Source organism: Dipodomys ordii, unplaced genomic scaffold (genome assembly GCF_000151885.1).
Source record: "Dipodomys ordii isolate 6190 unplaced genomic scaffold, Dord_2.0 Scaffold9, whole genome shotgun sequence".
Classification (NCBI taxonomy): Eukaryota; Metazoa; Chordata; class Mammalia; order Rodentia; family Heteromyidae; genus Dipodomys; species Dipodomys ordii.
Window position 1 is genome coordinate 4,574,070 of NW_012267225.1, and position 15,188 is coordinate 4,589,257.

At 44.8% G+C, this 15,188-nt stretch overlaps 1 protein-coding gene across 1 annotated transcript in view; it reads left to right on the plus strand.

The window, feature by feature from the left end:
• Pitrm1 (pitrilysin metallopeptidase 1) overlaps positions 1 to 14,779 on the plus strand; it is a 28,303-nt gene extending 13,524 nt beyond the window's left edge. The window contains exons 14-27 of the mRNA XM_013009410.1: positions 891 to 1,029; positions 1,548 to 1,664; positions 3,916 to 4,048; positions 5,326 to 5,446; positions 5,564 to 5,640; positions 5,906 to 6,071; positions 6,394 to 6,494; positions 7,994 to 8,114; positions 9,195 to 9,266; positions 10,312 to 10,424; positions 11,819 to 11,944; positions 13,005 to 13,150; positions 13,978 to 14,080; positions 14,318 to 14,779. Of these exons, the coding sequence (XP_012864864.1) occupies positions 891 to 1,029; positions 1,548 to 1,664; positions 3,916 to 4,048; positions 5,326 to 5,446; positions 5,564 to 5,640; positions 5,906 to 6,071; positions 6,394 to 6,494; positions 7,994 to 8,114; positions 9,195 to 9,266; positions 10,312 to 10,424; positions 11,819 to 11,944; positions 13,005 to 13,150; positions 13,978 to 14,080; positions 14,318 to 14,411 (1,629 nt within the window). The 3' untranslated portion in view covers positions 14,412 to 14,779. The remainder of the gene's footprint in view (positions 1 to 890; positions 1,030 to 1,547; positions 1,665 to 3,915; positions 4,049 to 5,325; positions 5,447 to 5,563; positions 5,641 to 5,905; positions 6,072 to 6,393; positions 6,495 to 7,993; positions 8,115 to 9,194; positions 9,267 to 10,311; positions 10,425 to 11,818; positions 11,945 to 13,004; positions 13,151 to 13,977; positions 14,081 to 14,317) is intronic.
• Positions 14,780 to 15,188: the final 409 nt, after the last annotated feature.

Sequence of the window (15,188 nt, forward strand, 5' to 3'; positions counted from 1 at the left end):
TCACTGTTGCCTGTTTTAAAGGACAACTCTGTTCATGTGTGCTGCTAGATCAAATGTTGGCCATGGTTTAATTCTGTGTGATTCACAGTTTCTCTGTTATAAGCTTTCGTATACCCCTCAGACTCCGAACTCTCTTGATACTATTACAAGTGAGCATTTTGTGCATGGCTTAACAGTCAAAATGATAAGAGAAGTAGGTAAAGCCCCTAACATTTAGTTTTACACTAGATCAACATCCGTTTTGTCCAAGTAATTATAAAGTGGTCAATCACAAACTTAGTTTCAGCCTGTAAATATTTAATAGGTAATGAAAATGAGTTTGATTTTAAACTCATATCAAAAATTGATAATATTAGAGCCAGTCGCTGGTGGCTCATGCCTATATTTCTAGTTACTCAGGAGGCTAAGATCTGAGGATTGAAGTTCTAAGCCAGCCTAGGCAGGAAAAGCCTTGAGACTCTTATCTCCAATTAACTAACAAAAGCTGGAAGTAGAGCTGTGGCTCGAAGTGGTAGAGAGCATCCAGGGACAGCATCCAGACCCTGAGTTCAAGCCCCAGAAGCAGCACACACAAAACAGAATTGTTAATATTAAAAAGTGGTATTTTACAACATTATATAAAGAAAATCCTGAATACTCGTAAATTTATAAGAGAGATAAGAACTTCAATGTGAGCTTATACTTATGACTCAGTGGGTGTGGCTGTAAGGATTTTGTATGGCTTGAGGACTTTAATCTGCAAACCAGGACCTGAGAAATAAGGTTTTGTTTTGTTTTATTATTTTTAAAAGTTGATAAAAACAATGCACTAGCACCAAGAACACACCACTGTAGGCTGATATAATATGTTAACATTTAATTGTCTCAACTTCTTGTTGTGGTGGTTGCAGAATAATCAGCATAAACTGACTTTGTCAATGAAGCCAGATGAGAAGTATTATGAGAAACAGACACAAATGGAAACAGAAAAACTCCAGCAGAAGGTCAAATCTCTCTCCCAGGAAGACAAAAAAAAGATCTATGAGAAAGGTCAGGTACTGCTCTGGATACTTAGTAATTCACAGTGCTCAGCCAGTCTTGGTGAACTTTTGTTGCATTAATGGTTGGTGGTAACAATAAGTATGACACAGGCTAGTGCATGGAGTGGTTACTTCTGGTTAGTAACTCTCAAAATGTGGACTTGAGTGTGAGAAGTCACAGTGAACGAGAGTACAATCAGAAGGTGAATATCAAGAGGAAAAAAAAGGCAAATGAGAGAATATTTTGAATCCTCCAAATTTTTGTCTTCTGTGTGTCTGGGAAGGAATATTGTCCTTACTGCTAGTAACTTGTGATTTGGGAAAAGAGAAAAGAAGACTTTGGATATGTTCAGTGGTGACCATGATTAAGTTAGGGAAGGAGCAATGAGGGTGGCAGAGTGATTTCAGGATGCTTAGAAGTTGGCAGCTCCTTCCACCCATCAGTGACACCTGGCCACACCTGGTTAATTTTGAATCTCAGACAAAGGACAGAAGAGATGAAGTGTGTTCTCCTTCTTTCCTCTCCAGGTTTAGAGTTGCTCAATCAGCAGAGTAACCCTACAGACACCTCCTGCCTCCCGGCCTTGAAAGTCACTGACATCGAGCCCACCATGCCGTTCACTGAGCTGGAGGTGGCCACCGCAGGTCACTGTCTCTCTCATTTTGTGGGTGCTTTGGTTTCCTGAATGACTTAAAAATGCCAGCTTCATACACATGGGGTCATGTTTGGGATATTTCTCAAAAAAGTTCACACATCTCCATAGCCTTGCAAATTTGTTTCATCATTTTTCCAGTCAGCTCTATTAGACCCCAAGGACCAAGAAAGCCTGTTGGGTAAATATTCAGTCTGTACCAGATGATAGAAATCTAGAATTGGGACCAGGGTTTCTTTCTTCCCTTCATCTTGGTTCTACAAAGCTGTAGAAACTCTGGTTTCTTCAGTCTGAATGTGTTGTCCACCTATTTTCACCTCTCATGTGTTCCTGAGTTTCCTCTCAGCAGACACCATTACTCCTGTGCTTTTGGTGAAGAAATGTCTGCACTTCAACACTTGGTCAGCCCTAGGTTTCTTTCATTAAAATATACATATATATGTATAAATAATATATATTCTATAATATATAATCAAGAATTTACTGTACTATTATTTAACCAGTAAAACTATTTCAGCTTCTTTGAATAGCAATTTTCAATGTCTTTCTAGTAAATGAAACTGTTTTAGAAAATTTACATTTTTTTACATCTTCCACTAGAGTCGTATTCTTAATGAGATGAAGGATGGACTAAAGGAAATTCTGTTTTTTAATCCTTTGTTTTAAGATCCCATTCCATCTGTTTCCATTATGGTGTTCTGGGATATCATGAATCCTACAAGTGATATATTAGCACTTAGACTTGTTTGCTCTGTAAGCACTTGTGTTTATTTTCTTGTGTGGAGGGATAAATGGGACTTCACAAAGCTCAGGTGTCGATGAGTTCTGGATAATGGAGAGAGGTGGAAGGCTGTTCTTCACCCAGTGTCTGTTGTGTTTGGCTCTGTGCCCCAGTGCTGTGCTTGACTTCTCACAGTTGCTTCTTTTCCCGTTGACTTTTGCGGGGATAGCAAAAGAGACCTGCTTGACTCTGGAGTATGGTGACACAGAAGTGGGTGACCTTAAACATTGGTGACTGCAGTCATGGATCTGACCCTAGGATTTTCTGAGAACAGGGGTCGATTTGGTTTGATTTGATTTCAGAATCCAATGACAGCCTTGAATACAATCTAGACGCTGAGCATCACTATCCTTGGTTTTATGTTTTAACAGTACTTATTTATTCCTGCAGATTTTAATTAATTAATTACTTTTTGTGTGTGTGTGTCAATTTTGGGGCTTGAGCTCAGGGCCTGGATGCTGTCCATGAGCCAATTTGTGCTCAAGACCAGCACTCTCCCACTTGAGCCACAGCACCACTTGTGGTTTTTTGAGTGGTTAGTTGAAGATAAGAATCTCACGGGGACTTTTCTGCCGGGGGCTGGCTTTGAACTGAGATGTTCAGATCTCAGCCTGCTGAGAAGCTAGGATTACAGGCGTGAGTCACTGGTGCCCAGCTTACTCCTGCAGATTTGATTCTATAGACCTCTGTGAGTGAGTGAGTGACAAGAGAGACTGATAGATGGGGAACAAGAGGATTTCTTCCTTCTAGAAATTAAGGATCATGTCCCAGTGATCGTGTAATTCCTTATAGGTTTTACTTAATCTGCGAGTCCCATTAAAATAATTAACTAAAATTAATTGATAACTAAATTTATTAAAATAATTAGTTCAGCTAAATTTATTATCAGCACGTGCGTTAGTCCTGGTGTGGGGTGTTATGCAACAGAGTCGTCGTGCCTGCCCTGGAGAGACTCAAAGTCCCAAGCACGTTCCAGAGCATCTTGTTTGAGGCTACTGGGATACCCCTGGGCCCACAGCAGTAAGCCCTGCGCACCTGTGGAGGGGGCGGGACTCTGGTTGAGGAGTGGCATTGGAAGCAATTAGAATGGATGCTGTAGAATGACCTGGTCAGGCCCACAGCCAGTAAAGTGAGGGCTTCAACTCAAAGTAGAGATGAGGCAGGACCGGCTGGAATGCTGATATATTTCTGAAACCAGAAGAACACCACTGTTCTTCTAACCTAATTCTTCAGCAAAGCAACTATTACTTTCGTGTTGAAGACTCTTTCCATTGTCTCTCATAATGAGCGTCGCATTGGGGCATTTAGGTACAGCTATTCACCCACGAGTCCTGGCTTTTGCTCATGCAAGTTGTAAAGTTCTAGCCTTGAAGAACAATCACATTATGTCTTGCATATTAAACATGATTACGCTTTTTTGCTGGTTGAATTTTCATGTCAATCCACCCCTTTTGTGTTCTAGCTGGAGAGGTCCCCGTGCAGTACTGCGCCCAGCCCACCAACGGCATAGTGTACTTCCGGGCTTTCTCCAGCCTGAACACACTTCCCGAGGAGCTGCGGCCGTACGTGCCTCTCTTCTGCAGCGTGCTCACCAAGTGAGTCTCAGGTTTGCCACAGATGCATCCATGCCATTCGGGTTATGAATAGAAGGTTCTGGGTACGTAACTGTGTTGTTTTAGCACATGAACAGTAGTCACCATTCAATCAACCGTTTCAGCCTTAAAACCTTAGTGTTAGAAGATAACAAGTATCCAGTGCACAATGTATTTATTTAGAACCGGCTTTTTGTGTTACAATATTCACGAATCTGGAGAACGAGGTAATAACGTGTAGCTGTGCACGTCTAAAGGATATCAATCCATGAACCTTTTGGAAAGGAATAGTTGTGTTTGATCAGGAAGTGTAAACCTATTTGTGCCAGACTCGGGTCTCAGCGATCCGGTGAACCCACTCCTTTCTTCCTCTGCTTCCCTGCCGAGCTAACGGCAGCTGTCCTCCACAGAGACATGTCTGCACACATTCGGAGCACACGCACGAGTGCGCACACAGTGTATCTCCTCTCTCTGTTCCTTGTCAGCAGCTGAGGTAGCAGGATATGCAGTAGACAGGGCTACAGCCTTCCTTTTTCTAGAGAAATTGAGGGAACCCACACCATGGAACACACTGGGCAAGACCTGGGCCCAATCTAAAGTGCTCCTTGTGGAGTTGAAGTCCATCCACACTGGGCACTGGCGGAGTGGGGTCTACACCCTGGCTGAGCATTGAGTCACATGCAAAATGGTGTTTGCTTTTGGGAAGCTTCCTCCCTCCCTCCCTCCCTCCCTCCCTCCCTCCCTCCCTTCCTGCTTTCCTTCCCATTTTCCTTCTTCTTTAAAAATTACATAGCTTCCACTGCTTGTCCTTTCATAGCAGTTTTAGAGAACACTCCCATCACCCCCTTGGCTCAAGTCATTTCTTCTGTCAGAAGCATCAGTGATGTTTCTCCCAGAGCATGAATACCAAGAGAGTATTTGCCTCACTTAAAAGAGACTTACAAAGTCTTATTTTTCCCCCTTCATGACCAACACACATTTGAGCAAAATGTAGTTAGTGTCAGAATATTTTCAAAGAAGGAAAGAAAGCATTTGTAAGCAAAGGCCTTTATTTATTGCTAGTTGTTGGGTGTCTAAGTGTCTAGTGGCCTAGACACTGGAAGTGAGTTCGCTGGAGAGGAGACACTGTTGCTGCCTAAATACCTTTGGGCTCTGTAGCCTTTCAAGTATAGGGGAGGTTTGTAAGGCTAGAGCTGACAGTCTCTCATCATTCAAGATGCACAGTTTTACACACCATCTGGTAATTCAGGAGTTGTGTTTTTTGTTTTTTCCCATATCAGGCTGGGCTGTGGCATTCTTGACTACAGAAAGCAAGCTCAGCAAATAGAACTGAAGACCGGAGGCATGACCGTGTCTCCCCAGGTGCTCTGTGACGACTCACACCTGGACGCCTATGAGCAGGTAGCCAGTCCTGTCTTTTCTACAGCACGCTTACCGTCACACTGTTTCCACAGTGCCTTTGGTTTAGGTTAAACCGTAATTAATTTCTTCTTTTGTATTATTTTTTTCATGATTCAGGGTGTTCTCTTTTCATCTCTCTGCCTGGATCGAAACCTACCGGACATGATGCATCTGTGGAGTGAAATATTTAACAAGTAACTCTTTAGAAAAAGATGTGCATCCTTGGCACCTGCCAGAGACTGAGCTCTAACCGTCCTGACATGTTTGAAGTAGAAGAGTTTAGATTTATTTGTCACGTGTTCACATCCTAGCCTGATTTTACTTGTAATTCTTATAGACTCCTAACATTTCTGATGATGGTAAAAATACTCAGAAACCTTAGATGTGATGAGATGTCCGGGATAGTAGAGGAGGCACGTTTCGTCTCCAGGAATTTATCGTGTTTTTCTTTTACCTTAGCCCGAACTTCGAAGAAGAAGAACACTTCAAAGTGTTAGTTAAGATGGCAGCGCAGGAGCTCTCCAATGGAATCCCGGACTCGGGCCATCAGTATGCATCCGTCCGAGCCAGCAGGACACTCACGCCTGCCGGGGACTTAGAGGAGACCTTCAGCGGGATGGATCAGGTGGGGGGCAGGAGGAAAGGCTGCTGGTTCTGGTTTTGCAAGAACCTCCAGAGCTGGCAGTGTTCTCTGGTAATGTGCATCTTAAGTGTGAGAAAACAGAGCTTTCTAATCAGCCCTCTAATTTCCAGATGTTAAGGGGGAAATTGTGCAACTTGCCTTTCCCCTTGTGCCAAACCCTTCCCCAGGCTGTGAGGGCACACAGGCACAAGCTGGGCACACGTCCCGTTGCTCAGGCAGGACTCTGGAGTCCAGGATGCTTGATTTCGTAGCAGGAGGGTGGATGTGTGATCTCCTTCTCAGTGTGTGGATTCCTCTGGTTCAGGTGAAGCTGATGAAGAGAATCGCAGAGATGTCAGATATCAAGCCGGTCCTGAGAAAGCTGCCACGGATCAAGAAGCATCTGCTGACTTGTGATCATATGAGGTGGGTTCAGGCTTTGTGTCCACATAGAAGTTGTGCCATTCATTCCTGCCACTTGCAGTGTTTACAACTGTTTCATGTGACAGTAAACTTATGGAAATGTATCTTGTGGATGTAAATGAGGAATTGATTCTAGGCTTGGCAGTGTTCAATAACAGTGGTGGGAGGTGAGGAGGAAAGCAAACTAATGCAATCCTAGAACTGTGAAGTAGATTTAGAACACAGGGTTAACATGGAGATATCGCTTCCAAAATGAACGTTTCATAAGCATGGACAAAGTCAGACAAAAAGTTGAAATTATATAACGGCCAGAGCTATGGCTCATGCTATAATCCCAGCTACTCAAGAGACTGAGATCTGAGGACTGCAGTTTGAAACCCAAGGACAGGAAAGTCTGGGAAACTCTTCTCTCCAATTAACCAGCAAAGTGCTGGACTTGAGTTGTGGCTCAAGTGGTAGAGCACCAGCAGTGAACAAGAAAGCCTCACGGGAGTGCAAGGCCCTGTATTCAAGCCTTGGTACTGGCACAAAAAAAATGATAAATGATATAATAAAGCAGTTCAATCATATACATAAACTTGGCTTTACCACCTCAGATTTGTGCATTTACATTTTTTAAAAATGATTAATCATCTTATTTATAAAAAATCTTATTACTAGTAGCACTAGACTAGCATCTGCTGGTAGGTTTTGCAAAGAGAAGGCTGGTAATGAAGAATCAGTGGCAGATACCACAGCACAGTCTGGGTGGCGAGAATACGTCAGTGCTCCATCCGAGAGTCTGGCAGGCCTGGCTTGATCCAGTACCTACCTCTGTACCCAGAGCATCCTGGGTAACTTAACTCCAGGGACCTTCTGCCTCCCTCACAAAATGCAAAGCAGTGAGTACAGGGCCTAAAGTATAGTTAGTATTAGCTTAATTGCATCTCCTGTTAAAGTCAGGATTTAGGAACAGGGTGGGGGAGATACACTGTCAGTAATTACAGTTGAAATAATTTTATATTCTAGTACTAGGTAGTAGTACTAGTTATATAAAAGTGAGCAGGGTAAGTTTTGACATCCTCTAATATAATTTTCGACCTTAGAGAGCAGTTGACATTTTTATCTTGTTGATCTCTGGGCAGCATTTTTGCCACTGCTATTATTGTTTGGTTTTGCCTTTAATTTTCAGTCTTCGAGTGTTAGGAATCTGAAGGGATTGCTGGCAGTCCCTGGTAATCCTCTCATTCCCTTTGCGCCTGGGAAGCCACAGCATGTAGACAAACACGCCATCTTCCCGTGCTGGCTGTGTTTTCAGTGTTGACCAGCTATGACATGGAATTATCAGGAGCATTGGAAAGCACTGATTCCCACACCTGTTCACTGTTTCTTCTGAACATCTCAGAGGATTAGTTTATACAGAAACACTGCTATATTCACTTCTAAGTTTTGTGTCATTGATACCATTGATAGTGGGATTGCTATGAGTTTTATTTTCACTCACGATGGCCTCCTTCATGCAGATGTTCCGTGAATGCCGCCCCTCAACAGATGGCTCAGGCAGCGAAGGAGCTGGAAAACTTCCTCCAAAACGTGGGGCGAAGTAAGAAGGAACGGAGGCCTGTGCGCCCCCACGTGGTCGAGGTAATAACCAGATGCAGGGCTGGTGGCTGAGCCCTGCCAAAACCAGCTCTGGTTCTCTCTCCAAAGGCATCAAAACCCCCAGTGGTGCAGCAGTAATCACCCCGTTGTTAGAGATGGGGAACCCCTTTGTTAGAGTCACTAACCTGTGTGGAAGAGAATTCAGACCCCCTTTCGGCTTCAGATTTTTGTTGTTTTTCCTTCAAAATGATTAGTTTCTTGATAAGGAAACAGACTTTGATTTGGGATGTGGCACATGTTACATTCAGATTGTTTTCCAGTTTGAAATGATGATCCAAGGAGATCCATTTCTTGTTCTTTGAGGCTTTGGGAGACACGAAGTGGTAAAATCTTTTTGCTGTGACTCACCAATGCATGGATTCTACGCTAGAGTAATATCGTAGGTGGATCCATTTGATTAACTTGAGACACTAGTTATCCTCAGGAGTGAATGCAAATTGGATCGAGTGGATTGACTTAGGATATTAGTTTTAGTCTGATTGACCCACAGTCTCACTCTCTACTTCCCTCTCACTGGAGAATGCTGACAGATTGCTGATCTGGGGAAATCTTTGTCTTCCCTACTGACATTTTCTTGCCCTTGCCTCATTGCTGGCGTGGTCTCCTAGACTCCCAGCTATCTCTTCATCTCCTTACTTCCCCTGTGAGTCAGAAACGTATGAAGGTGGCCTTCTGCCCTCTGACTAGAGTTGTTACATCATCTCCTGTTCTGGATGCAGTATGTGTGTGTGTGTGTCTGCTGTCTGTCTGTGTGTCTGTGTGCACATCAGCACCCTGGCTTGATACGGTTTTAAGATCAGAAAGTACCCAAGAAGTAAAGCTTGAAGTATTTTTCTTTATGTTGTACTACAAGCTCTTGTTTGGCTATCAGAAAATCTACTAAAAATTTTCACTTCTTTAAAGCACCAAAGCATTCATTTTAAACAGTGAAGCAAATCTTCCCTAATAATATTTGAGCTGAAGTTTTCATAAAATCCATAATCCATACCTTGCTGGCGATTTAGAGGTGTGGGTTGGGGCTTTGGGTGTTTTCCTCATGTGTGCTGGCAATTTTGCTTTCAGAAGCCTGTGCCAGGTGGCTCTGTTGGAAGTTCTCGAGAAAACAGCTCCCCCATGATAAGGAAGCTGGTCACGGTGAGTAACACGGGCACGGGGACCTGCCGCTCCCTTTGTGTGCGAGGTGGCTTCCTGCCTGCTCCCGTGTGGGTAGATTGCTGGCTCTGCCTCCTGCTGCCTGGAGCACGGCCAACTCACTACAGCACTTGATTCTCACATTCCGTGACCGATTCATCTAGATGCAGTTTATGACTGGGCAGTGCAGAAGAGGGAAAGGGAGCCTAACCCTTGTCTAAGGTGGGGTAGTTGTATCTTGCAATGTACCCTGAGTCCTTTTGAGATGGTGCTGAGTAAGCACCCTGCTCTGATGATTAGGACATTTGTCACTCTCTGTAGCCTCACCAGCTTGCAGTTGAGTCTCATCTTAATTGAGTCAGGTCTCCTCAGATCACCTTGAATTAAGCAGTGGGATTAATTCTGGGGAGAGGGGAGGAGAAAAGGGAGAATCTCAGAGCCTATACTTGTTAGGCAGGTACTCTTATCTTTTGAGCCATGCCTCCTTGCCCATGTTTGCTTTGGTTATTTTTTCATTTTGGCCAGTCCTGGGGCTTGAACTCAGGGTCTGGGCACTGTCCCTGAGCTTCTTTTGCTCAAGGCTAGCACTTTACCACTTGAGCCACAGCCTTTTCTGTTTGTGTGGTATTAAAGAATCAAACTCAGGGCCTCATGCATGCTAGGCAAGCACTCTACCACTGAGCCACCTTCCCAGCTCTGCTTTGGTTATCTTTGAGGGAGGGTCCCGCCTCATGCTCAGGCTGCTGTCCTGCTTGGGCTTTCCTGTGTCACCGAGGATGATGGATGCTTGTCACTGCCCCCAGACACCGCGTTTCTGCCATCGCTGGGGTAGCAGGCACACTTCACCGTGCCCAGACATTAGTTGAGATGGAGCCTCACGAACCTTTATGCTGGGAAGGTGTTGAACTCATATCCAGCCGTTAGTGAGGAGTCCCCAGCTAGTGACCCACAGGGGAGAGGCCCGCGGGGAGCACCCACTAGTTCTAGCACCTGGAAGCCGAGTCTGGTTCATGCAGCCTGGTGTGACCCATGCCCTTCCATGCCTCAGGACCCCACGTTCAAGCCGTGCCAGATGAAGACGCACTTCCAGCTACCCTTCCCCGTGAATTATGTCGCCGAATGTGTCAGGACCGTCCCCTACACAGACCCAGATCACGCAAGGTAGGAGGGGTGGCCAGCAACCTCTCAGCTCTCTGCCTCAATAAAAAATAAAGTTGATCTAGCATGCTACAAAGTAAAAAGCAGGCTGTGCAACCCAGAAAGGTTCTGTGCTGTGCCACTCAATGCCACCTTCACCGGCAGAGGTCTTCCTCTACCCAGACTGTACCCCACCAGCCAGACTCACGTGGAAATGCTCAAAGCACACACCCTGGATAGTTGCAGAAAGCTACCCTTTGTGAGCAGAGAAAGCCCTCCACTATGCCGAGCTACTTGGTGTTTAACTGTATTTTTTTTTTCCGGTTCTGGAGCTTGAACTCGGGACCTGTGTGCTGTCCCTAAGATCTTCTGCTCAAGGCTAGTGCTCAACCACTGTGAGCCACAGCACCACTTCCAATTTTTCAGTGGCTAATTGCAGATAAGAGTTTCATGGACTTTCCTTCCCCATCTGGCTCTGAACTGCAATCCTCATGCCTAAGCCTCCTCAGTAGCTAGGATTACAGGCGTGAGCCACTAGCGCACAACTTAACTGTATTATTTTTATATATTTTTTTCCTATTCTGGTACTGGAGATCAAACATAGGACGTTGCACTTGCTAGACAAGAGCTTTGTCACTCAGCTACATCCCAGCCCAGGAATAGCTACTTTCTAACCCTCATACAGTCCTGTGAGTCACACAGACCCTAGGAACCCAGAAAATGACACTTTATAGATGTGAATTTGCTTGCTTTGGAGTACTAGTATTTTCTAAGAGAAAGGTCAGTTCAGAGTTTCCGTATTTCTTTTGCCACATTCTGATGTGGAGCATTTAAATCAACACTCAGTTGTACAAGCCCCTGTGGTGTAAGTCAGCTATTGGAAAACTATACTTTCTCACATTCTTTTCTTGGCTATTTTGGTTTTTATTACCAAAAAAAAGAGAAAGAAAAACTGACTGAGATACAGTCATCATCCAGTATCCCTGGGGATGCTTTTTAGAGACTCCTGAAAATACCAAATCTGCAAATACTAAATTCCTTATGTACAGTGTCATAGTATATTTACAGAACCTATACACATGCCCCATTCATCTCTACGCTACTTACAATTACAACTATTTGCATAGTCCTTACACTGTGACAGCATGATGTTTCAGCAAAGAAAAGTTCATACATGTTCATACCGGTGCGTTTAACAATATTTTCAATTTGTGAATGGCTTGCGATCAAATATTTCTGATTTGTGATTGATTATGATGTTTGTTAGGGTATATTTAGTATTAATATGTTCCATGTCGATTTTATTTTCGTTTTCATTTCATTCTATTCACATGTTTCTTGGGATGATGTGATTTGCAGTGCTTTCTTATCAGCCATGTTGTTTTTGACTTCTTTTTTTTTTTAACCCTTAATTTCAGTCTTAAGATCCTTGCGAGGTTGATGACTTCAAAGTTCTTGCACACAGAAATTCGAGAAAAAGGGGGCGCTTACGGTGGAGGTGCCAAACTCAGCTACAATGGGATTTTTACTCTCTACTCCTACAGGCAAGTTGTCTCTTCACTCTCTCACCTGTGGGAACACACAGCATCTCACCGTCGCTGGCTGTATTAATTATCACAGGGCCATTTCCTGTGAGTGGGGTGGGGGGTGACGTGAGGAAAAGAGGAAACATTTCTCCTGCTTGCTGGTTTCACTTGAGCCCCTAGCTACCCCCCCCCCTCCACCCGTCAGGACAGCACCATCGTGTTCAGGACTATTACTTGTTCTCAGTCCCAGCTGGTTTGGTACACACAGAGAGGGGTCTCAACAGGCCACTGCTTTGTTGCCGTTTCATAGGCCTAAGATGGTTACCATTCACTGTAGGGTGAATATTTATTTATTATTGTGGTACCAGGGGTTGAACTCAGAGCCCTTGCCCTTAGCACTCTGCCCTTTGATCTGCACCCCAGCACTGGAGTGAATCTTTAATTGGTTGAGACTCTTCTGCTTCACATACATGCATCTAGCTGATGCTCTAGTGCGAGAGCTTGCCACTGAAGGAGTTCTCCTTGTCCCAAGTGCTTCCTGTTCTGTCATACCCATTCACCACCCTGGCTGTGCCTTCGACGAGGAGGACCAAGGAGACCACAGGTCCTCCTCGCACTGGCAGGAGCAGCATAGGCACAGCAGGCACACAGAGCTGGGTCTTCGCATGGACGCAAGGGAAGGGCCTGAGAGGCTGGGAAATTTCCTGCCTATTCTGAGTATGTCCTATAAGAATGAAGAGTCTTTGCTAACATCCTTGCCAACTCCTGACTCTCCTCTACCCATGGGGCTTCCACCCCTGAGGAAATCAGGGCGCGAGTCATGTATGGTGTCTGGCAGTTGGGGCCAGCACTGTAGACACACTTCTTCCCAAGTGTAGACAGTGAATCCTGAGGTTTCTGTGGTTTGTGATGCAATTTCTGCAGAGCGATTGCTTCTGTCTGCAGGCAGTTTGGAGCGTTCACTTTAGAGCTTCTAACAAACAGAATATGTTGCAGAGTTAAGTCAACACGTCAATGTTATAACTCCTTCAGTTGGTTACCAAAAAAAAATGTTTCACCATTTCCTTGGATTTCCTAGGGATCCAAACTCAATAGAAACACTCCAGTCTTTTGGGAAGGCTGTGGACTGGGCTAAATCTGGAAAGTTCACACAGCAGGACATTGACGAAGCCAAACTGTCTGTGTTCTCCGTGGTGGATGGGCCTGTTGCTCCTTCTAACAAAGGTATCATGAGCCACGAAAAGCTCAGTACATGGTGTTCACAAACAGCTCCCCCACAGCTTTCTGAGTCGCTTGGTTCCTGGCTTCTATAGACCACAGATAGCAAGTTGGCCACTTTCTCCCATCTGTGTCCTTCTTGATAAAACTGTCACATTTGACAGCCTCAGCTCGGGCCTTAAAAACATGCTTCTTGACATGCAATCAAGAGCCTCTTGCTGGGCACCAGTGGCTCATGTCTGTAATCCTAGCTTCTCAGGAGGCTGAGATGCAAGGATCATGATTTAAAGCCAGCCCAGAAAGGGAAAAGTCCGTGTGACTTTTATCAACTAACAAAAGGCTGGAAGTGGAGCCATAGCTCAAGTAGTAGAGGGCTAGCTTTGAGCAAAAAAAAAAGGAATAGCACCCAGGCTCTGAGTTCAAGCCCAGGTACCCACACAAAAACAAAAATGTCTCCCAGTGTTTGCCTAATAAAGGAATTAAATCCTTTTATGTCAGAACCTGAATAATATAATTCCCAGCAAAGCAGTGGGCCAGGCAGTGGCCCACAATAATGTACTCGCAGGGTAGAGATGAAGAGCTTTGTGACATACCAGGACAGTGCCCCTGTCCCCAACACTGTTAGCCTTATGTGACCCTTACCTACTATTCTTGGCAGTCTGGGGCAGAGGTCCACAGAGCCCGGTGCTAGGTGTTAGATTGGTGTTGTATCTCTAGACCATAAGAATGCTCTGGCTGAAATGTACCATACCAACCATGTCCCCACTGTGTATGAGCACAGAACCCAGAGCATCTCCCCACCATCTACTGTGCACCTGTGCTTTATCTTTTAGGAATGAATCACTTCTTGTTTGGTCTCTCTGATGAGATGAAGCAGGCACACAGGGAACAGCTCTTTGCCGTGAGCCACAACCAACTCACAGCCGTGAGCCAGAAGTGAGTGTGTGGGTGACTTCCTGTGTTCAGTCAGGAGGATAGAATTCAGAAATGGGAGGACTTCCTGTGGAGCTTTTCAAAATGCTTGGGGTTGGGGGTGTGGCTCAGGTCATAGTGCCAACCAATGAGCAAAAGCTAGCCTCAGACACCGAGTTCCAGCCCCAGTATTGGGAGGGGAATGAAAAGAAACAAAAAAGCTTCATGGGGGAACAGTCTAATTTGCCATTTCCCTTTCAGGTACCTTGGTGTTGGGAAGAGCACACATGGGCTGGCCATTCTTGGACCAGAGAATGCGAAAATTTCCAAGGATCCATCATGGCTAATAAGATAGCGGCCACAAGTATTTGTGACCCATCATGGCTGATAGCAGACCACTCAGGCTGGACTCAAACTCAGGACATAACACGGTGGTGGGGGAAGGGGGTGGCTCTTCAGAATGAAGCCTCTGCGCTTGACAGGTCTCCATTTCAAAGGGAGAAAACATAACTTGCAGCACGATGTCATTCTTAAAATGTGGCCAAAGGTATCTGTGGACTGGCAAGTTAGACAAGAACTTTTAACAAAGGCAGTATCATGACGCTGAAGAAATTAACTGACATGATCACGTCTTAAATGCCAAATATGAATAAATTATCAATTTAAAACTTTATAATCTTAGAACATTTATTTTAAAAATAAAAGACAACTGCTGTACCTGTGCTTCAGTCACTATGTTTTACTAAAGAAGTGATATTGGGGGGAGGGGGGAGTGGAGAAGGGAGGGTTGGTCCTGAGGCTTGAACTCTGGGCCTGGGCGCTGTCCCTGAGCTCTTCAGCTCAAGGTGAGCGCTCTACCACTTGACCCATTAGCGCCACTTCCAGTTTTCAGGTGGATAATTGGAGATGAGTTTCATGGATTTTCCTGACTAGGCTGGCTGGCTTTGAACTGTGATCCTCAGAGCTCAGCCTAATTAGGGTTACAGGCGTGAGTGAAGCACCAGCACCCGGCTGGTAGCAAGTTCTTAAAAACTCCTTGATGGTTTTTAATGTGAAATAGGACTGGAATCAAGGGAGTATAAGATGCCTACTTTTGTGGTACTTGAGGTTCGAATATAGAGACCTGCACTTG